The 21,543-nt window shown below is 37.4% G+C and overlaps 1 protein-coding gene and 19 non-coding genes across 27 annotated transcripts in view; 1 reads left to right on the forward strand and 19 right to left on the reverse strand.

Annotated features, from left to right (window-relative positions):
• Positions 1 to 339: 339 nt before the first annotated feature.
• On the reverse strand, positions 340 to 411 carry trnac-gca (transfer RNA cysteine (anticodon GCA)). Its single transcript has one exon. It is a non-coding gene; the product is annotated as a tRNA-Cys (tRNA).
• Positions 412 to 1,016: 605 nt separating this feature from the next.
• Positions 1,017 to 1,088, reverse strand: trnac-gca (transfer RNA cysteine (anticodon GCA)). The gene has a single exon. It is a non-coding gene; the product is annotated as a tRNA-Cys (tRNA).
• Positions 1,089 to 1,692: 604 nt separating this feature from the next.
• Positions 1,693 to 1,764, reverse strand: trnac-gca (transfer RNA cysteine (anticodon GCA)). The gene has a single exon. It is a non-coding gene; the product is annotated as a tRNA-Cys (tRNA).
• Positions 1,765 to 2,368: 604 nt separating this feature from the next.
• trnac-gca (transfer RNA cysteine (anticodon GCA)) lies at positions 2,369 to 2,440 on the reverse strand. Its single transcript has one exon. It is a non-coding gene; the product is annotated as a tRNA-Cys (tRNA).
• A 604-nt stretch (positions 2,441 to 3,044) lies between these two features.
• Positions 3,045 to 3,116, reverse strand: trnac-gca (transfer RNA cysteine (anticodon GCA)). Its single transcript has one exon. It is a non-coding gene; the product is annotated as a tRNA-Cys (tRNA).
• Positions 3,117 to 3,720: 604 nt separating this feature from the next.
• On the reverse strand, positions 3,721 to 3,792 carry trnac-gca (transfer RNA cysteine (anticodon GCA)). Its single transcript has one exon. It is a non-coding gene; the product is annotated as a tRNA-Cys (tRNA).
• A 605-nt stretch (positions 3,793 to 4,397) lies between these two features.
• trnac-gca (transfer RNA cysteine (anticodon GCA)) lies at positions 4,398 to 4,469 on the reverse strand. The gene has a single exon. It is a non-coding gene; the product is annotated as a tRNA-Cys (tRNA).
• Positions 4,470 to 5,075: 606 nt separating this feature from the next.
• Positions 5,076 to 5,147, reverse strand: trnac-gca (transfer RNA cysteine (anticodon GCA)). Its single transcript has one exon. It is a non-coding gene; the product is annotated as a tRNA-Cys (tRNA).
• A 603-nt stretch (positions 5,148 to 5,750) lies between these two features.
• Positions 5,751 to 5,822, reverse strand: trnac-gca (transfer RNA cysteine (anticodon GCA)). The gene has a single exon. It is a non-coding gene; the product is annotated as a tRNA-Cys (tRNA).
• A 604-nt stretch (positions 5,823 to 6,426) lies between these two features.
• trnac-gca (transfer RNA cysteine (anticodon GCA)) lies at positions 6,427 to 6,498 on the reverse strand. Its single transcript has one exon. It is a non-coding gene; the product is annotated as a tRNA-Cys (tRNA).
• Positions 6,499 to 7,104: 606 nt separating this feature from the next.
• Positions 7,105 to 7,176, reverse strand: trnac-gca (transfer RNA cysteine (anticodon GCA)). Its single transcript has one exon. It is a non-coding gene; the product is annotated as a tRNA-Cys (tRNA).
• A 605-nt stretch (positions 7,177 to 7,781) lies between these two features.
• trnac-gca (transfer RNA cysteine (anticodon GCA)) lies at positions 7,782 to 7,853 on the reverse strand. The gene has a single exon. It is a non-coding gene; the product is annotated as a tRNA-Cys (tRNA).
• A 1,286-nt stretch (positions 7,854 to 9,139) lies between these two features.
• trnac-gca (transfer RNA cysteine (anticodon GCA)) lies at positions 9,140 to 9,211 on the reverse strand. Its single transcript has one exon. It is a non-coding gene; the product is annotated as a tRNA-Cys (tRNA).
• A 669-nt stretch (positions 9,212 to 9,880) lies between these two features.
• Positions 9,881 to 9,952, reverse strand: trnac-gca (transfer RNA cysteine (anticodon GCA)). The gene has a single exon. It is a non-coding gene; the product is annotated as a tRNA-Cys (tRNA).
• Positions 9,953 to 10,635: 683 nt separating this feature from the next.
• Positions 10,636 to 10,707, reverse strand: trnac-gca (transfer RNA cysteine (anticodon GCA)). Its single transcript has one exon. It is a non-coding gene; the product is annotated as a tRNA-Cys (tRNA).
• A 681-nt stretch (positions 10,708 to 11,388) lies between these two features.
• trnac-gca (transfer RNA cysteine (anticodon GCA)) lies at positions 11,389 to 11,460 on the reverse strand. The gene has a single exon. It is a non-coding gene; the product is annotated as a tRNA-Cys (tRNA).
• A 1,366-nt stretch (positions 11,461 to 12,826) lies between these two features.
• Positions 12,827 to 12,898, reverse strand: trnac-gca (transfer RNA cysteine (anticodon GCA)). Its single transcript has one exon. It is a non-coding gene; the product is annotated as a tRNA-Cys (tRNA).
• Positions 12,899 to 13,504: 606 nt separating this feature from the next.
• On the reverse strand, positions 13,505 to 13,576 carry trnac-aca (transfer RNA cysteine (anticodon ACA)). Its single transcript has one exon. It is a non-coding gene; the product is annotated as a tRNA-Cys (tRNA).
• A 304-nt stretch (positions 13,577 to 13,880) lies between these two features.
• trnac-gca (transfer RNA cysteine (anticodon GCA)) lies at positions 13,881 to 13,952 on the reverse strand. Its single transcript has one exon. It is a non-coding gene; the product is annotated as a tRNA-Cys (tRNA).
• A 5,587-nt stretch (positions 13,953 to 19,539) lies between these two features.
• The window catches only part of LOC106611539 (LIM and calponin homology domains-containing protein 1), a 170,400-nt gene continuing 168,396 nt past the window's right edge, over positions 19,540 to 21,543 (forward strand). For all 8 annotated transcript variants that reach the window (XM_045723846.1, XM_045723841.1, XM_045723842.1 and 5 more), the window contains exon 1: positions 19,540 to 19,833. In XM_045723846.1, the coding sequence (XP_045579802.1) occupies positions 19,732 to 19,833 (102 nt within the window). In that variant the 5' untranslated portion in view covers positions 19,540 to 19,731. The remainder of the gene's footprint in view (positions 19,834 to 21,543) is intronic.

Raw genomic sequence — 21,543 nt, forward strand, 5'->3', positions numbered from 1 at the left:
CCTCTCTCAAGATACACATAGAAAGTACATGATTCAAGGGGGAACCAGGATTTGATCCTGACAAATTGTCTAATAAGGGACATTTCAGAGGGCGATCTACATAACCTAATAAAGAACACTCTCTCTTTCAAAGCGTACCCATAAAATATTTGATTTCAAGTTGACAATAGGATTTGATCCTGAGACCTCATGATCTGAAGTCTATTGCACTTCCACCTCTTTTAGGAACGGTTCAACTGAGAAAAAAACCATCTAATTAGGGACATTTTAGATTGAGTAACATAATTTTAAAAAGTGTACTCTAACCCTAATTATACTCTTAGAAAGCACTTGATTTTAAGGGGGCACCAGGATTTGAACCTGGGACCTCTTGATCTGCAGTCAAATGCTCTACCACTGAGCTATACCCCCTCTGCTAGAAACTATCTAAAGGCGGAAAAATTCTCGAATAAGGTACATTTTAGCTGGAGATCTACATAACCTAATACATAACACTCTCTCTTTGACAACATACCCATAAAGTATTTGATTTCATGTTGACTATAGGATTTGAACCTGAGACCTCTTGAACCTAAGACTATTGCAATTCCATCTCTGTTAGGAACTGTCTGACAGGGGGAAAAACATCTAATGAGGGACATTTTAGATTGAGTAACATAACCAAAAAAGGAGCACTCCCTCTCTCAAGATACACATAGAAAGTACATGATTCAAGGGGGAACCAGGATTTGATCCTGACAAATTGTCTAATAAGGGACATTTCAGAGGGCGATCTACATAACCTAATAAAGAACACTCTCTCTTTCAAAGCGTACCCATAAAATATTTGATTTCAAGTTGACAATAGGATTTGATCCTGAGACCTCATGATCTGAAGTCTATTGCACTTCCACCTCTTTTAGGAACGGTTCAACTGAGAGAAAAACCATCTAATTAGGGACATTTTAGATTGAGTAACATAATTTTAAAAAGTGTACTCTAACCCTAATTATACTCTTAGAAAGCACTTGATTTTAAGGGGGCACCAGGATTTGAACCTGGGACCTCTTGATCTGCAGTCAAATGCTCTACCACTGAGCTATACCCCCTCTGCTAGAAACTATCTAAAGGCGGAAAAATTCTCGAATAAGGTACATTTTAGCTGGAGATCTACATAACCTAATACATAACACTCTCTCTTTGACAACATACCCATAAAGTATTTGATTTCATGTTGACTATAGGATTTGAACCTGAGACCTCTTGAACCTAAGACTATTGCAATTCCATCTCTGTTAGGAACTGTCTGACAGAGAAAAAAACATCTAATGAGGGACATTTTAGATTGAGTAACATAACCAAAAAGGAGCACTCCCTCTCTCAAGATACACATAGAAAGTACATGATTCAAGGGGGAACCAGGATTTGATCCTGACAAATTGTCTAATAAGGGACATTTCAGAGGGCGATCTACATAACCTAATAAAGAACACTCTCTCTTTCAAAGCGTACCCATAAAATATTTGATTTCAAGTTGACAATAGGATTTGATCCTGAGACCTCATGATCTGAAGTCTATTGCACTTCCACCTCTTTTAGGAACGGTTCAACTGAGAGAAAAACCATCTAATTAGGGACATTTTAGATTGAGTAACATAATTTTAAAAAGTGTACTCTAACCCTAATTATACTCTTAGAAAGCACTTGATTTTAAGGGGGCACCAGGATTTGAACCTGGGACCTCTTGATCTGCAGTCAAATGCTCTACCACTGAGCTATACCCCCTCTGCTAGAAACTATCTAAAGGCGGAAAAATTCTCGAATAAGGTACATTTTAGCTGGAGATCTACATAACCTAATACATAACACTCTCTCTTTGACAACATACCCATAAAGTATTTGATTTCATGTTGACTATAGGATTTGAACCTGAGACCTCTTGAACCTAAGACTATTGCAATTCCATCTCTGTTAGGAACTGTCTGACAGAGAAAAAAACATCTAATGAGGGACATTTTAGATTGAGTAACATAACCAAAAAGGAGCACTCCCTCTCTCAAGATACACATAGAAAGTACATGATTCAAGGGGGAACCAGGATTTGATCCTGACAAATTGTCTAATAAGGGACATTTCAGAGGGCGATCTACATAACCTAATAAAGAACACTCTCTCTTTCAAAGCGTACCCATAAAATATTTGATTTCAAGTTGACAATAGGATTTGATCCTGAGACCTCATGATCTGAAGTCTATTGCACTTCCACCTCTTTTAGGAACGGTTCAACTGAGAGAAAAACCATCTAATTAGGGACATTTTAGATTGAGTAACATAATTTTAAAAAGTGTACTCTAACCCTAATTATACTCTTAGAAAGCACTTGATTTTAAGGGGGCACCAGGATTTGAACCTGGGACCTCTTGATCTGCAGTCAAATGCTCTACCACTGAGCTATACCCCCTCTGCTAGAAACTATCTAAAGGCGGAAAAATTCTCGAATAAGGTACATTTTAGCTGGAGATCTACATAACCTAATACATAACACTCTCTCTTTGACAACATACCCATAAAGTATTTGATTTCATGTTGACTATAGGATTTGAACCTGAGACCTCTTGAACCTAAGACTATTGCAATTCCATCTCTGTTAGGAACTGTCTGACAGAGAGAAAAACATCTAATGAGGGACATTTTAGATTGAGTAACATAACCAAAAAGGAGCACTCCCTCTCTCAAGATACACATAGAAAGTACATGATTCAAGGGGGAACCAGGATTTGATCCTGACAAATTGTCTAATAAGGGACATTTCAGAGGGCGATCTACATAACCTAATAAAGAACACTCTCTCTTTCAAAGCGTACCCATAAAATATTTGATTTCAAGTTGACAATAGGATTTGATCCTGAGACCTCATGATCTGAAGTCTATTGCACTTCCACCTCTTTTAGGAACGGTTCAACTGAGAGAAAAACCATCTAATTAGGGACATTTTAGATTGAGTAACATAATTTTAAAAAGTGTACTCTAACCCTAATTATACTCTTAGAAAGCACTTGATTTTAAGGGGGCACCAGGATTTGAACCTGGGACCTCTTGATCTGCAGTCAAATGCTCTACCACTGAGCTATACCCCCTCTGCTAGAAACTATCTAAAGGCGGAAAAATTCTCGAATAAGGTACATTTTAGCTGGAGATCTACATAACCTAATACATAACACTCTCTCTTTGACAACATACCCATAAAGTATTTGATTTCATGTTGACTATAGGATTTGAACCTGAGACCTCTTGATCCTAAGACTATTGCAATTCCATCTCTGTTAGGAACTGTCTGACAGAGAAAAAAACATCTAATGAGGGACATTTTAGATTGAGTAACATAACCAAAAAGGAGCACTCCCTCTCTCAAGATACACATAGAAAGTACATGATTCAAGGGGGAACCAGGATTTGATCCTGACAAATTGTCTAATAAGGGACATTTCAGAGGGCGATCTACATAACCTAATAAAGAACACTCTCTCTTTCAAAGCGTACCCATAAAATATTTGATTTCAAGTTGACAATAGGATTTGATCCTGAGACCTCATGATCTGAAGTCTATTGCACTTCCACCTCTTTTAGGAACGGTTCAACTGAGAGAAAAACCATCTAATTAGGGACATTTTAGATTGAGTAACATAATTTTAAAAGGTGTACTCTAACCCTAATTATACTCTTAGAAAGCACTTGATTTTAAGGGGGCACCAGGATTTGAACCTGGGACCTCTTGATCTGCAGTCAAATGCTCTACCACTGAGCTATACCCCCTCTGCTAGAAACTATCTAAAGGCGGAAAAATTCTCGAATAAGGTACATTTTAGCTGGAGATCTACATAACCTAATACATAACACTCTCTCTTTGACAACATACCCATAAAGTATTTGATTTCATGTTGACTATAGGATTTGAACCTGAGACCTCTTGAACCTAAGACTATTGCAATTCCATCTCTGTTAGGAACTGTCTGACAGAGAGAAAAAACATCTAATGAGGGACATTTTAGATTGAGTAACATAACCAAAAAGGAGCACTCCCTCTCTCAAGATACACATAGAAAGTACATGATTCAAGGGGGAACCAGGATTTGATCCTGACAAATTGTCTAATAAGGGACATTTCAGAGGGCGATCTACATAACCTAATAAAGAACACTCTCTCTTTCAAAGCGTACCCATAAAATATTTGATTTCAAGTTGACAATAGGATTTGATCCTGAGACCTCATGATCTGAAGTCTATTGCACTTCCACCTCTTTTAGGAACGGTTCAACTGAGAGAAAAACCATCTAATTAGGGACATTTTAGATTGAGTAACATAATTTTAAAAAGTGTACTCTAACCCTAATTATACTCTTAGAAAGCACTTGATTTTAAGGGGGCACCAGGATTTGAACCTGGGACCTCTTGATCTGCAGTCAAATGCTCTACCACTGAGCTATACCCCCTCTGCTAGAAACTATCTAAAGGCGGAAAAATTCTCGAATAAGGTACATTTTAGCTGGAGATCTACATAACCTAATACATAACACTCTCTCTTTGACAACATACCCATAAAGTATTTGATTTCATGTTGACTATAGGATTTGAACCTGAGACCTCTTGAACCTAAGACTATTGCAATTCCATCTCTGTTAGGAACTGTCTGACAGAGAGAAAAAACATCTAATGAGGGACATTTTAGATTGAGTAACATAACCAAAAAAGGAGCACTCCCTCTCTCAAGATACACATAGAAAGTACATGATTCAAGGGGGAACCAGGATTTGATCCTGACAAATTGTCTAATAAGGGACATTTCAGAGGGCGATCTACATAACCTAATAAAGAACACTCTCTCTTTCAAAGCGTACCCATAAAATATTTGATTTCAAGTTGACAATAGGATTTGATCCTGAGACCTCATGATGTGAAGTCTATTGCACTTCCACCTCTTTTAGGAACGGTTCAACTGAGAGAAAAACCATCTAATTAGGGACATTTTAGATTGAGTAACATAATTTAAAAAAGTGTACTCTAACCCTAATTATACTCTTAGAAAGCACTTGATTTTAAGGGGGCACCAGGATTTGAACCTGGGACCTCTTGATCTGCAGTCAAATGCTCTACCACTGAGCTATACCCCTCTGCTAGAAACTATCTAAAGGCGGAAAAATTCTCGAATAAGGTACATTTTAGCTGGAGATCTACATAACCTAATACATAACACTCTCTCTTTGACAACATACCCATAAAGTATTTGATTTCATGTTGACTATAGGATTTGAACCTGAGACCTCTTGAACCTAAGACTATTGCAATTCCATCTCTGTTAGGAACTGTCTGACAGAGAAAAAAACATCTAATGAGGGACATTTTAGATTGAGTAACATAACCAAAAAGGAGCACTCCCTCTCTCAAGATACACATAGAAAGTACATGATTCAAGGGGGAACCAGGATTTGATCCTGACAAATTGTCTAATAAGGGACATTTCAGAGGGCGATCTACATAACCTAATAAAGAACACTCTCTCTTTCAAAGCGTACCCATAAAATATTTGATTTCAAGTTGACAATAGGATTTGATCCTGAGACCTCATGATCTGAAGTCTATTGCACTTCCACCTCTTTTAGGAACGGTTCAACTGAGAGAAAAACCATCTAATTAGGGACATTTTAGATTGAGTAACATAATTTTAAAAAGTGTACTCTAACCCTAATTATACTCTTAGAAAGCACTTGATTTTAAGGGGGCACCAGGATTTGAACCTGGGACCTCTTGATCTGCAGTCAAATGCTCTACCACTGAGCTATACCCCCTCTGCTAGAAACTATCTAAAGGCGGAAAAATTCTCGAATAAGGTACATTTTAGCTGGAGATCTACATAACCTAATACATAACACTCTCTCTTTGACAACATACCCATAAAGTATTTGATTTCATGTTGACTATAGGATTTGAACCTGAGACCTCTTGAACCTAAGACTATTGCAATTCCATCTCTGTTAGGAACTGTCTGACAGAGAAAAAAACATCTAATGAGGGACATTTTAGATTGAGTAACATAACCAAAAAGGAGCACTCCCTCTCTCAAGATACACATAGAAAGTACATGATTCAAGGGGGAACCAGGATTTGATCCTGACAAATTGTCTAATAAGGGACATTTCAGAGGGCGATCTACATAACCTAATAAAGAACACTCTCTCTTTCAAAGCGTACCCATAAAATATTTGATTTCAAGTTGACAATAGGATTTGATCCTGAGACCTCATGATCTGAAGTCTATTGCACTTCCACCTCTTTTAGGAACGGTTCAACTGAGAAAAAAACCATCTAATTAGGGACATTTTAGATTGAGTAACATAATTTTAAAAAGTGTACTCTAACCCTAATTATACTCTTAGAAAGCACTTGATTTTAAGGGGGCACCAGGATTTGAACCTGGGACCTCTTGATCTGCAGTCAAATGCTCTACCACTGAGCTATACCCCCTCTGCTAGAAACTATCTAAAGGCGGAAAATTTCTCGAATAAGGTACATTATAGCTGGAGATCTACATAACCTAATACATAACACTCTCTCTTTGACAACATACCCATAAAGTATTTGATTTCATGTTGACTATAGGATTTGAACCTGAGACCTCTTGAACCTAAGACTATTGCAATTCCATCTCTGTTAGGAACTGTCTGACAGAGAGAAAAAACATCTAATGAGGGACATTTTAGATTGAGTAACATAACCAAAAAAGGAGCACTCCCTCTCTCAAGATACACATAGAAAGTACATGATTCAAGGGGGAACCAGGATTTGATCCTGACAAATTGTCTAATAAGGGACATTTCAGAGGGCGATCTACATAACCTAATAAAGAACACTCTCTCTTTCAAAGCGTACCCATAAAATATTTGATTTCAAGTTGACAATAGGATTTGATCCTGAGACCTCATGATCTGAAGTCTATTGCACTTCCACCTCTTTTAGGAACGGTTCAACTGAGAGAAAAACCATCTAATTAGGGACATTTTAGATTGAGTAACATAATTTTAAAAAGTGTACTCTAACCCTAATTATACTCTTAGAAAGCACTTGATTTTAAGGGGGCACCAGGATTTGAACCTGGGACCTCTTGATCTGCAGTCAAATGCTCTACCACTGAGCTATACCCCCTCTGCTAGAAACTATCTAAAGGCGGAAAATTTCTCGAATAAGGTACATTATAGCTGGAGATCTACATAACCTAATACATAACACTCTCTCTTTGACAACATACCCATAAAGTATTTGATTTCATGTTGACTATAGGATTTGAACCTGAGACCTCTTGAACCTAAGACTATTGCAATTCCATCTCTGTTAGGAACTGTCTGACAGAGAAAAAAACATCTAATGAGGGACATTTTAGATTGAGTAACATAACCAAAAAGGAGCACTCCCTCTCTCAAGATACACATAGAAAGTACATGATTCAAGGGGGGAACCAGGATTTGATCCTGACAAATTGTCTAATAAGGGACATTTCAGAGGGCGATCTACATAACCTAATAAAGAACACTCTCTCTTTCAAAGCGTACCCATAAAATATTTGATTTCAAGTTGACAATAGGATTTGATCCTGAGACCTCATGATGTGAAGTCTATTGCACTTCCACCTCTTTTAGGAACGGTTCAACTGAGAGAAAAACCATCTAATTAGGGACATTTTAGATTGAGTAACATAATTTTAAAAAGTGTACTCTAACCCTAATTATACTCTTAGAAAGCACTTGATTTTAAGGGGGCACCAGGATTTGAACCTGGGACCTCTTGATCTGCAGTCAAATGCTCTACCACTGAGCTATACCCCCTCTGCTAGAAACTATCTAAAGGCGGAAAAATTCTCGAATAAGGTACATTTTAGCTGGAGATCTACATAACCTAATACATAACACTCTCTCTTTGAAAACATACCCATAAAGTATTTGATTTCATGTTGACTATAGGATTTGAACCTGAGACCTCTTGATCCTAAGACTATTGCAATTCCATCTCTGTTAGGAACTGTCTGACAGAGAGAAAAAACATCTAATGAGGGACATTTTAGATTGAGTAACATAACCAAAAAAGGAGCACTCCCTCTCTCAAGATACACATAGAAAGTACATGATTCAAGGGGGAACCAGGATTTGATCCTGAGAAATTGTCTAATAAGGGACATTTCAGAGGGCGATCTACATAACCTAATAAAGAACACTCTCTCTTTCAAAGCGTACCCATCAAATATTTGATTTCAAGTTGACAATAGGATTTGATCCTGAGACCTCATGACCTGAAGTCTATTGCACTTCCACCTCTTTTAGGAACGGTTCAACTGAGAGAAAAACAGTCTAATTAGGGACATTTTAGATTGAGTAACATAATTTTAAAAGGTGTACTCTAACCCTAATTATACTCTTAGAAAGCACTTTATTTTAAGGGGGCACCAGGATTTGAACCTGGGACCTCTTGATCTGCAGTCAAATGCTCTACCAGGTTGCCTTATACCCCCTCTGCTAGAAACTATCTAAAGGCGGAAAAATTCTCGAATAAGGTACATTTTAGCTGGAGATCTACATAACCTAATACATAACACTCTCTCTTTGAAAACATACCCATAAAGTATTTGATTTCATGTTGACTATAGGATTTGAAGCTGAGACCTCTTGAACCTAAGACTATTGCAATTCCATCTCTGTTAGGAACTGTCTGACAGAGAGAAAAACCATCTAATGAGGGACATTTTAGATTGAGTAACATAACCAAAAAAGGAGCACTCCCTCTCTCAAGATACACATGGAAAGTACATGATTCAAGGGGGAACCAGGATTTGATCCTGACAAATTGTCTAATAAGGGACATTTCAGAGGGCGATCTACATAACCTAATAAAGAACACTCTCTCTTTCAAAGCGTACCCATAAAATATTTGATTTCAAGTTGACAATAGGATTTGATCCTGAGACCTCATGATCTGAAGTCTATTGCACTTCCACCTCTTTTAGGAACGGTTCAACTGAGAGAAAAACCATCTAATTAGGGACATTTTAGATTGAGTAACATAATTTTAAAAGGTGTACTCTAACCCTAATTATACTCTTAGAAAGCACTTGATTTTAAGGGGGCACCAGGATTTGAATCTGGGACTTCTTGATCTGCAGTCAAATGCTCTACCACTGAGCTGTACCCCCTCTGCTAGAAACTATCTAAAGGTGGAAAAATTCTCGAATAAGGTACATTTTAGCTGGAGATCTACATAACCTAATACATAACACTCTCTCTTTGAAAACATACCCATAAAGTATTTGATTTCATGTTGACTATAGGATTTGAACCTGAGACCTCTTGATCCTAAGACTATTGCAATTCCACCTCTGTTAGGAACTGTCTGACAGAGAGAAAAAACATCTAATGAGGGACATTTTAGATTGAGTAACATAACCAAAAAAGGAGCACTCCCTCTCTCAAGATACACATGGAAAGTACATGATTCAAGGGGGAACCAGGATTTGATCCTGAGAAATTGTCTAATAAGGGACATTTCAGAGGGCGATCTACAGAACCTAATAAAGAACACTCTCTCTTTCAAAGCGTACCCATAAAATATTTGATTTCAAGTTGACAATAGGATAATAAAAAGAATTCTTTTTCAAACGTTCCCATAAAATATTTGATTTCAAGTAGAGAATAGGATTTGATCCTGAGACCTCTTGATCTGAAGTCTATTGCACTTCCACCTCTTTTAGGAACGGTTCAACTGAGAGAAAAACCATCTAATTAGGGACATTTTAGATTGAGTAACATAATTTTAAAAAGTGTACTCTAAACCTAATTATACTCTTAGAAAGCACTTGATTTTAAGGGGGCACCAGGATTTGAACCTGGGACCTCTTGATCTGCAGTCAAATGCTCTACCACTGAGCTATACCCCCTCTGCTAGAAACTATCTAAAGGCGGAAAACTTCTCGAATAAGGTACATTTTAGCTGGAGATCTACATAACCTAATACATAACACTCTCTCTTTGACAACATACCCATAAAGTATTTGATTTCATGTTGACTATAGGATTTGAACCTGAGACCTCTTGAACCTAAGACTATTGCAATTCCATCTCTGTTAGGAACTGTCTGACAGAGAGAAAAAACATCTAATGAGGGACATTTTAGATTGAGTAACATAACCAAAAAAGGAGCACTCCCTCTCTCAAGATACACATAGAAAGTACATGATTCAAGGGGGAACCAGGATTTGATCCTGACAAATTGTCTAATAAGGGACATTTCAGAGGGCGATCTACATAACCTAATAAAGAACACTCTCTCTTTCAAAGCGTACCCATAAAATATTTGATTTCAAGTTGACAATAGGATCTACTTAACCTAATAAAGAACATTCTCTCTTTCAAAGCGTTCCCATAAAATATTTGATTTCAAGTAGACAATAGGATTTGATCCTGAGACCTCTTGATCTGAAGTCTATTGCACTTCCACCTCTTTTAGGAACGGTTCAACTGAGAGAAAAACCATCTAATTAGGGACATTTTAGATTGAGTAACATAATTTTAAAAGGTGTACTCTAACCCAAATTATACTCTTAGAAAGCACTTGATTTTAAGGGGGCACCAGGATTTGAACCTGGGACTTCTTGATCTGCAGTCAAATGCTCTACCACTGAGCTGTACCCCCTCTGCTAGAAACTATCTAAAGGTGGAAAAATTCTCGAATAAGGTACATTTTAGCTGGAGATCTACATAACCTAATACATAACACTCTCTCTTTGACAACATACCCATAAAGTATTTGATTTCATGTTGACTATAGGATTTGAACCTGAGACCTCTTGATCCTAAGACTATTGCAATTCCACCTCTGTTAGGAACTGTCTGACAGAGAGAAAAAACATCTAATGAGGGACATTTTAGATTGAGTAACATAACCAAAAAAGGAGCACTCCCTCTCTCAAGATACACATGGAAAGTACATGATTCAAGGGGGAACCAGGATTTGATCCTGAGAAATTGTCTAATAAGGGACATTTCAGAGGGCGATCTACATAACCTAATAAAGAACACTCTCTCTTTCAAAGCGTACCCATCAAATATTTGATTTCAAGTTGACAATAGGATCTACTTAACCTAATAAAGAACATTCTCTTTCAAAGCGTTCCCATAAAATATTTGATTTCAAGTAGAGAATAGGATTTGATCCTGAGACCTCTTGATCTGAAGTCTATTGCACTTCCACCTCTTTTAGGAACGGTTCAACTGAGAGAAAAACCATCTAATTAGGGACATTTTAGATTGAGTAACATAATTTTAAAAAGTGTACTCTAAACCTAATTATACTCTTAGAAAGCACTTGATTTTAAGGGGGCACCAGGATTTGAACCTGGGACCTCTTGATCTGCAGTCAAATGCTCTACCACTGAGCTATACCCCCTCTGCTAGAAACTATCTAAAGGCGGAAAACTTCTCGAATAAGGTACATTATAGCTGGAGATCTACATAACCTAATACATAACACTCTCTCTTTGACAACATACCCATAAAGTATTTGATTTCATGTTGACTATAGGATTTGAACCTGAGACCTCTTGAACCTAAGACTATTGCAATTCCATCTCTGTTAGGAACTGTCTGACAGAGAGAAAAACCATCTAATGAGGGACATTTTAGATTGAGTAACATAACCAAAAAAGGAGCACTCCCTCTCTCAAGATACACATAGAAAGTACATGATTCAAGGGGGAACCAGGATTTGATCCTGACAAATTGTCTAATAAGGGACATTTCAGAGGGCGATCTACATAACCTAATAAAGAACACTCTCTCTTTCAAAGCGTACCCATAAAATATTTGATTTCAAGTTGACAATAGGATTTGATCCTGAGACCTCACAATGTGAAGTCTATTGCACTTCCACCTCTTTTAGGAACGGTTCAACTGAGAGAAAAACCATCTAATTAGGGACATTTTAGATTGAGTAACATAATTTTAAAAAGTGTACTCTAACCCTAATTATACTCTTAGAAAGCACTTGATTTTAAGGGGGCACCAGGATTTGAACCTGGGACCTCTTGATCTGCAGTCAAATGCTGAGCTATACCCCCTCTGCTAGAAACTATCTAAATGCGGAAAACTTCTCGAATAAGGTACATTTTAGCTGGAGATCTACATTTACATATACATTTTAGTCATTTAGCAGATGCTCTTATCCAGAGCGAATTACAAATTGGTGCATTCACCTATAATATCCAGTGGGTACATAACCTAATACATAACACTCTCTCTTTGAAAACATACCCATAAAGTATTTGATTTCATGTTGACTATAGGATTTGAACCTGAGACCTATTGATCCTAAGACTATTGCAATTCCACCTCTGTTAGGAACTGTCTGACAGAGAGAAAAAACATCTCATGAGGGACATTTTAGATTGAGTAACATAACCAAAAAAGGAGCACTCCCTCTCTCAAGATACACATAGAAAGTACATGATTCAAGAGGGAACCAGGATTTGATCCTGAGAAATTGTCTAATAAGGGACATTTCAGAGGGCGATCTACATAACCTAATAAAGAACACTCTCTCTTTCAAAGCGTACCCATAAAATATTTGATTTCAAGTTGACAATAGGATTTGATCCTGAGACCTCTTGATCTGAAGTCTATTGCACTTCCACCTCTTTTAGGAACGGTTCAACTGAGAGAAAAACCATCTAATTAGGGACATTTTAGATTGAGTAACATAATTTTAAAAGGTGTACTCTAACCCAAATTATACTCTTAGAAAGCACTTGATTTTAAGGGGGCACCAGGATTTGAATCTGGGACTTCTTGATCTGCAGTCAAATGCTCTACCACTGAGCTGTACCCCCTCTGCTAGAAACTATCTAAAGGTGGAAAAATTCTCGAATAAGGTACATTTTAGCTGGAGATCTACATAACCTAATACATAACACTCTCTCTTTGACAACATACCCATAAAGTATTTGATTTCATGTTGACTATAGGATTTGAAGCTGAGACCTCTTGAACCTAAGACTATTGCAATTCCACCTCTGTTAGGAACTGTCTGACAGAGAGAAAAAACATCTAATGAGGGACATTTTAGATTGAGTAACATAACCAAAAAAGGAGCACTCCCTCTCTCAAGATACACATAGAAAGTACATGATTCAAGGGGGAACCAGGATTTGATCCTGACAAATTGTCTAATAAGGGACATTTCAGAGGGCGATCTACTTAACCTAATAAAGAACACTCTCTCTTTCAAAGCGTACCCATAAAATATTTGATTTCAAGTTGACAATAGGATTTGATCCTGAGACCTCATGACCTGAAGTCTATTGCACTTCCACCTCTTTTAGGAACGGTTCAACTGAGAGAAAAACCATCTAATTAGGGACATTTTAGATTGAGTAACATAATTTTAAAAAGTGTACTCTAACCCTAATTATACTCTTAGAAAGCACTTGATTTTAAGGGGTCACCAGGATTTGAACCTGGGACCTCTTGGTCTGTAGTCAAATGCTCTACCACTGAGCTATACCCCCACTGCTAACAACCATCTAAAGGCAGAAATGTTCTCTAATACGGTACATTTTAGATGGAGATCTTCATAACCTAATACATAACGCTCTCTCTTTGAAAACATACCCAAAAAGTATTTGATTTCAAGTTGACAATAGGATTTGATCCTGAGACCTCATGATCTGAAGTCTATTGCACTTCCACCTCTTTTAGGAACGGTTCAACTGAGAGAAAAACCATCTAATTAGGGACATTTTAGATTGAGTAACATAATTTTAAAAGGTGTACTCTAACCCCAATTATACTCTTAAAAAGCACATGATTTTAAGGGGGCACCAGGATTTGAACCTGGGACCTCTTGATCTGCAGTCAAATGCTCTACCACTGAGCTATACCCCCTCTGCTAGAAACTATCTAAAGGCGGAAAAATTCTCGAATAAGGTACATTTTAGCTGGAGATCTACATAACCTAATACATAACACTCTCTCTTTGAAAACATACCCATAAAGTATTTGATTTCATGTTGACTATAGGATTTGAACCTGAGACCTCTTGAACCTAAGACTATTGCAATTCCACCTCTGTTAGGAACTGTCTGACAGAGAGAAAAAACATCTAATGAGGGACATTTTAGATTGAGTAACATAACCAAAAAAGGAGCACTCACATCTCTCAAGATACACATAGAAAGTACATGATTCAAGGGGGAACCAGGATTTGATCCTGACAAATTGTCTAATAAGGGACATTTCAGAGGGCGATCTCCATAACCTAATAAAGAACACTCTCTCTTTCAAAGCGTACCCATAAAATATTTGATTTCAAGTTGACAATAGGATTTGATCCTGAGACCTCTTGATGTGAAGTCTATTGCACTTCCACCTCTTTTAGGAACTGTTCAACTGAGAGAAAAAACATTTAAATATGGAGATTTTAGATATAGTAACATCATTTTAAAAGAGTAACAGCACCTAATAAAGAACACGCCCTCTCTCAAATCACACTTATAAAGTATTTAATTTCAAGTGAGCACCAGGACTATGAATCTGGGACCTCTTGATTTGTAGTCAAATCCTCTACCACTGAGCTGTACCCCATCTGTCAGGAACTGGAGAGAATTACCATCTAATAAGAGACATTTTAGATTAAGAGTAACAGCACCTAATAAGGAACACTCTCTCTCAAGATACACTTATAAAGCACATTACTTCAGGCAGTCTCCAGGATTTGAACCTGGAGTGCAAAAGGGTGCACTAGGATTTGAGTTATGACAGAGAAAGTCTAAAGTGACTTTTCAAGCATCCTGGTGTTCAGTATTGTTCCACAAGAGGCCAGTAGACGGCTTGAAAATAGGTTTTCTTGCCATTTTGCCAATATGCCAATTCCTTCTATTGACAAACTATTGAGTATAAAATACCTTGACTACCCTAAGTAATATTAGTTGAATAATATGGTGTGTAATATGGTGTGTTTGTCAATGATGTGGGCGTGGCTATCTTTTTAATCCTTATTCACTGAATCTTTTGGTTACATTAGCAGAATCTAATGAGAATTTGTGATTCAACTAGAAAATGCATACCTAATTTGTAATTAATTGGTTATGGCCCAACACCACACCGTAATAAGATATTTTTCCCATTAATCATATCACAATCAACTTTTACCAGTTGAATGTGGACACAAACATAATACTTTTCTGTATTACACTGTTTCTGAAATATTGTAAAGTAGGTAAATTAGTTCATCTATGTACATATTTGCATATCACGAAATAAAAGTGTTCTGGACATTGGATGAAGCCAAGTATTTTGGTTTCATTTTGTTAAGACACTCCAGGAACGGACTTACACATAGCCAATTGTGGATAAATCCTTTTAAATCTGTAAAATTAGAAAAAAAACTAGTAAAAAGCCTATTTTGCTAATTTTGGGGGGGGGGAAAAATGTAATATAACATTTTATGGGGACAATATATCAACAATTCCCTGTGTATAAATTTGGAGAATATGTCTAAGGATAACCATACAACATTTGTTGAATGCAGATGCTTCTGAGGCTACATATACTAAGCTAACACATGGAATTGTTTTAAGATGGTCATACCATATCTCATTTAGCTATTTGATTTAGAATTTTAGGACCTCTGTAGGTATAAAAAATGTATTGTATGTAAAAATGATATGATAAAATATTGAATTTGGTCTTTACTACTATAGCCCATAGAAACGCACTGAATAATACATTCATAAATGGCAAAACAGTCAAAAAAGAAATCATAAAGAATACAATTTTGAATAGTTTTCTATATTTAGGAGATATACGAGAGCTCTTCGACATGTACAGTGCCCTCCATAATTATTATGTCAATTAATTTTCTACAATTATTTTGGCTCTATACTCCAAAAGATTTGAAATCAAGCAAGGACAAAGATGTTAAAGGGTAGACAGTCAGCTTTAAATTGAGGGTATTTTCATCCATATTGGGTGAACCGTTTAGAAATTACAACACTTTTTGTACATAGTCCTCCCATTTTAGGGTAGCAAAAGTATTGGGACAAATTCACTTATGTGTATGAAAGTAGTAAAAAGTTAATAACCTTGTGACTCTACAAATTTGTTGGATGCATTTGCTGTTTGCTTTGCTTGTGTTTTCGATTATTTAATTCCCAGTAGAAATTAATAGTAAATATTGCATTGTGTCATTTTGGAGTCAGTTTTATAGTAAATAAGAATAGAATGTCACGACTTCTGCCGAAGTCGATGCCCCTCCTTGCTCGGGTGGTGCTCGGCGGTCGACGTCACCGGTCTTCTAGCCATCATTGATCAGTTTTTCATTTCCCATTGGTTTGGTCTTGTCTTCCTACACACCCGGTTCCAATCCTATTCATTACATGTTGTGAATTTAACTCTCTATTTTCCCTCATGCCCTTGTCGGTGATTGTTTGTGAATTATGTACACGTGTATTTTGTATCGGTGTGCGATGGGTTATTTTTACCCATGTTATTTGTGTACTTTGGTTTTGGAGTTTGTTTTTTGTTAATTAAAATACTCCAGTTTAACCAAGTTGGTTTCTCCTGCGCCTGACTTCCCTGCCACCTACAAACACGACTATGACATAGAATATGTTTCTATACACTTCTAATCATGGATGCTACCATGATTACGGATAATCCTGAATTAATCGTGAATAGTGATTAGTGAGAAAGTTACAGATGCACAAATATCATACCCCCAAGACATGCTAACATCTCACAATTACAATAACATGCGAGGTCAGCATTTTTGGGGGGTGTATGATATTTGTGCGGCTGTAACTTGATGTGGTCATTGCATGTTATGAATATGGGACCAAATACTTAAGCTTTTAGTACTTGAATACACATGTTAATTTTTCCAAATACTTTTGCTCACCTAAAATGGGGGGACTATGTATAAAAAGTGCTGCAATATCTAAACAGTGCACCCGATATGGATGAAAATACCCTTAAATTAAAGCTAACAGTCTGCAGTTTAACCTCATAGTCAGTCAATATTTGATTTCAAATCCAACATTGGAGTATAGAGTGAAAAGAAGAAAAAATGGTGTGCACTGTATTTAACCCCCTTTTTTTGGCACCAAACTACTTCATAAATAGTTTTTACAGGTACCAGGTTACCTTCAGACGAGAACATCGTGGGGTCATATTAATTTGTAGGCCAAACCATTCGAACACAGGACACTTCAGATGTTTTCGTGAGAAGACTGATTTTCGGGATGTCTCGTGGTCTGACAAACAGCTCTGTAACTCTGCCACTTTCCACCCCACATGCGGAAGGCCAACATTGGCAGATGCAGTGGATTAAGATGCGTCCCATACCGATAGGCCTATCTCTATCTTAAACAGACACATTTTGAAGGGGGTGCATCAATCTCATCCCCCTATTTAAAAGTGGTTACAATTCATGACATTTTGATGATGGTAGTATGATAAACTAACGAAAATATACATTATAATCAACTTTTTTACATTTGTGCCCAGGGGGTGTTTTTTTTAAAGGTGTAATGCCATTACATCCAGCTGTTTTTATCTAAACAAGACAGTTCAATGGAAATGTATCGTTGCAGGCAATTGTCGTGTCTAATTTCTATGCAACTTTTTAAATGTTGACAACAAAAAAATCACTGGACAAGTTAATGGAAACATAGCTACTGGTACGATTCATATTGTGGTTTGAGTAAGTTGATTCGTTCCCTGTGTCGTGAATTCATGGATGCTAAGGGAAGCCAGGCTTCCCAAAAAAATTGACCAAGAAACAAACATACAAAATAAGTTATCTTTCATTGCTCTGTATTTCATAAATAAAAGGCTGAATGTATCTCGCCGGAGAAAGCATCAAAACGAATGAAACAGCACCCCTGTGTCTCAGTATGTGTAGCCCATCTATCTGATGCTGTCTTGTCAAAAAATAGTTTTACATTGCATTGAATGCAAGGGAAGCCAGTGAGCATTTGACCTCCCATGATGAAAAAATATATAAAATAATAACTAATCAGCGTTGAGCTAAACTGAGTGAGCTCAGCTGTGAATGGTCCTAGCACTCCAAAAGAAATTGTCAAGGGAAGCCAGTTTGGATTTGGCTTCACACCAATCACATCACATCAGAAGCCAAATGTCATTGACAGAAAAAAATAATATTGTTGCATCTCATTTTGTCGTTGTCCTCCGGTGGCTAGCTTGCAATTTCCTAAATTAATCATGGATGGAGATAGGGATTTAGACTTGTGGTTTTACTTAATTCTCTGTACTGGCCAATGATTATAACAGCGATTCTGATCCAACCAAAAATTCATACATTGTGCCCCTGGCCTGAGAGGATGGAAGTTCAACATGTAGTTAGATGTAGTAGGTTAATGTTAACTAGCTGGCCTGGCACATTGTTGAAAATGAAAGGAAGTTAGGCTAGCGTTCAAGCATTTTAGCCAGGTAGCCTAAGACAACAAAAACTAAAAGCGTGTACTGTACAACAGTCATAGACCGTTTAGGCAACATGAAAGAGGAGGATGGCATTGGCATGTCTCTTTGCAAGTAGGGTGAGTCAACATGTTTTTTCTACTTGCACGCACACACAACACACACACACACACACAGAGAAATCAGTACCATGGACAGCCACATCATATTTATTTTACGTTGAATGGACTAAATCGTTTTTGGTATCTTTTAGTCGTCACTGTATTAGACAAAGCATAGGTGATTAGATGATGTTGAAACGTTGAAGTTGAAATGGTGCTGGAGTAGTGAAGGCAGTGCAACAGGTGCAGACTAAAAGTGAAATGCTTACTTACGGGCCCTTCCCAACAAGGGAAAGCCGTCATTGTGAATAAGAATTTGTTCTTAACTGACTTGCCTAGTTAAATAAAAAAATAAATGTTTTGTTGAAATAATAGAAAAGTAATAACATGAGGAATAAATACACAATGAGTAAAGATAACTTGGCTATATACACAGGGTACCAGTACCGAGTCGATATGCAGAGGTACTATGTATTTGAGGTAGATATGTACATGTAGGTAGGGATAAAGTAAACAGGCAACAGGATAGATAGTAAACTGCAGCAGCAGTGTATGTGATGAGAGTCAAAAGAGTTGTCAAAGGGTCTAGATAGCTATTGGTTATTTAACTATTTAATTAACAGCAGTCTTATGGCTTGGGGGGGTAGAAGCTGTGTCCATGCCAAATTTTTTCAGCCTTCTGTTTGGGAAGAGGTGTTTATTTTCATGTTTAACTCACATAAAATAATAAACAATTATGCATTAAGATGTCTGTATAGAATAAACGTAACAAAAACAGATGTAGACATTAATAAATGCATTTCTATAGCTTGCAAAATACAGTCTTTTTTTTACAACAGTATGGAAGTGCCAAGATGGAGGCACGGTGACTTCAACCTAGCGCCCCCATTAGTTATCTAGTGTATATACATAAATCATTGGTAGCTGCAAGTGCATTGCCGCGGGTTTGCAGCATACAACCGAAGGAGCACTGAAGGAGAGGGAGGCTACCTAAACAGCAAGTCAAGACAAAAAAAACGGCATTATCTGGTTTTCACGGTCAGGTGCTGAGGCTGAAGCCTGGGGATTTCCAATTTAATTCAAGCTTTTTTGTTCATATATTTTAACACTGAGCAGCTTTGCAAATGGCAAGTCCCGCTGCAGATATAGGACAACCACACCAGCGACATCTCCTCTCCGAATCGGCCTCTGAGCCCGCGTTTCTAGAAGCGCAGAAATGGATTGAGGTGAGTCACTGTCCTTATCAAACTCTTACGGTTACATTACTGCATTGCAGAATACAATTTAGAGACTTGTAATTTTGGCTAAAAGTCTCTTCCCGTTATCATACTATCATTTCACAAAGGCACGGCAAACCAGGCTAACCGGGTTTATTGCCTAGTCACCTGTTGAAAAAGTGACGCAAATTCGTCATCCCACTTGCCATCGAACAGTAGCCTCTGCTGTGGAGTGTTTGGTCGAAAACAATGAATGCATCATGTGGAATGGATTTTTGGGTCATTGCGAGCTTGGCGGACAATAATCGTACAAACTGTTTTTTGTTCGGTGAGAATTTAAATCATGGCATTCACTGGCCGCATTATGGTGTGTCATTGTTCGATTCAACACAGTTTTTGGTTGTTGTGATGTGAACAAAGCTTGGTAAACTACGCCTATGTTAAATACTTTAGGCATTAGTTTATATACTGGACACTTACTGTATCCCCCCCCCCACCCTCTCTCTCTCTCTCTCTCTCTCTCTTACACACACACACACACACACACACACACACACACACACACACACACACACACACACATCATATCACCTTGTCTCATAGGAGAGGACTAGGCCTACTGCCAATCTTTTGTAATAAATCAATTGCTTTCACCTTCATATGAGCTTATTTTCAACAGACATTTACTTCATCAGAAGATTTACATTGCAAATGTATTGATTTTAGCTTACTTCATGGCACCATTATCATTACAGTCACTATACCCTAGAGGGGCCAAATTGTATGTTAACCTACTTTAAAGCCGAAATGACTGGCCCTGTCTCATTTGACTGATAATGGGCCACACAGTTGAATGAGAGGAGGGCATAAACAACAGTTGGGTAGGTTGTTGTTGTTCTCTGTCTCCACAAGGGGACTGCTCTCATTACCCACACACACCTGCTGTCTGTCACTGGGTTCCCTTGAGGGGCTTGAGAGTTAATGCAGGTCATTGGTTTCTGAAGGAAGCAAACAAAAGCCAAACGTACTGATATCAGGTGAATGAAGAAGGTTTCATTTTTCTTTTTCATTTCTCAGCCACGAGTTATATTTCTTAGCCATGTTTGTGTAGCTGAGTGTTAGGCCTTGGGTTAGCTCTCAGAGTAACACTTTACATTACGGTATACTTGCAGGCACACAATTCCAACCAATGTTATATAACTGTTTACTACAGATGTATAAACTTGATCTAAACTAATATGCTAATGAACAGGCCTATAGTTATAACATACTTATCCTTTTAAGCATGCCTTAATGTAAAGTGTTAGCACTCTGATTGAAGCCTACCCAATTTTACGTTTTGTCTTGATAAATAGATTAACTTAGATGAACTGCATTAGATACAGTATTTACACCTGTAAAATATGCAATGTATTGTAATTTAAATTGACTACAGTTACTTATTTGTCAGCACCTTGTCAGAGACACTGGTAATGATGGCATTTAGGTTACTCTGAGCTCCAGACAGACATACAGTGCATTCGGAAAGTATCCAGACCCCTTCCCCTTTTCCACATTTCATTCGTTACAAGCTTATTCTACAATTTATTAAATTCTATTTTTTTCCTCATCAATCTACACACGATACCCCAAAATGACAAAGCGAAAACAGGTTTTTAGAAAAACAGAAATACCTTATTTACGTAAGTATTCAGACACTTTGCTATGAGATTCAAAATT

The sequence above is a fragment of the Salmo salar genome, chromosome ssa09 (assembly GCF_905237065.1).
Source record: "Salmo salar chromosome ssa09, Ssal_v3.1, whole genome shotgun sequence".
NCBI lineage: Eukaryota > Metazoa > Chordata > Actinopteri > Salmoniformes > Salmonidae > Salmo > Salmo salar.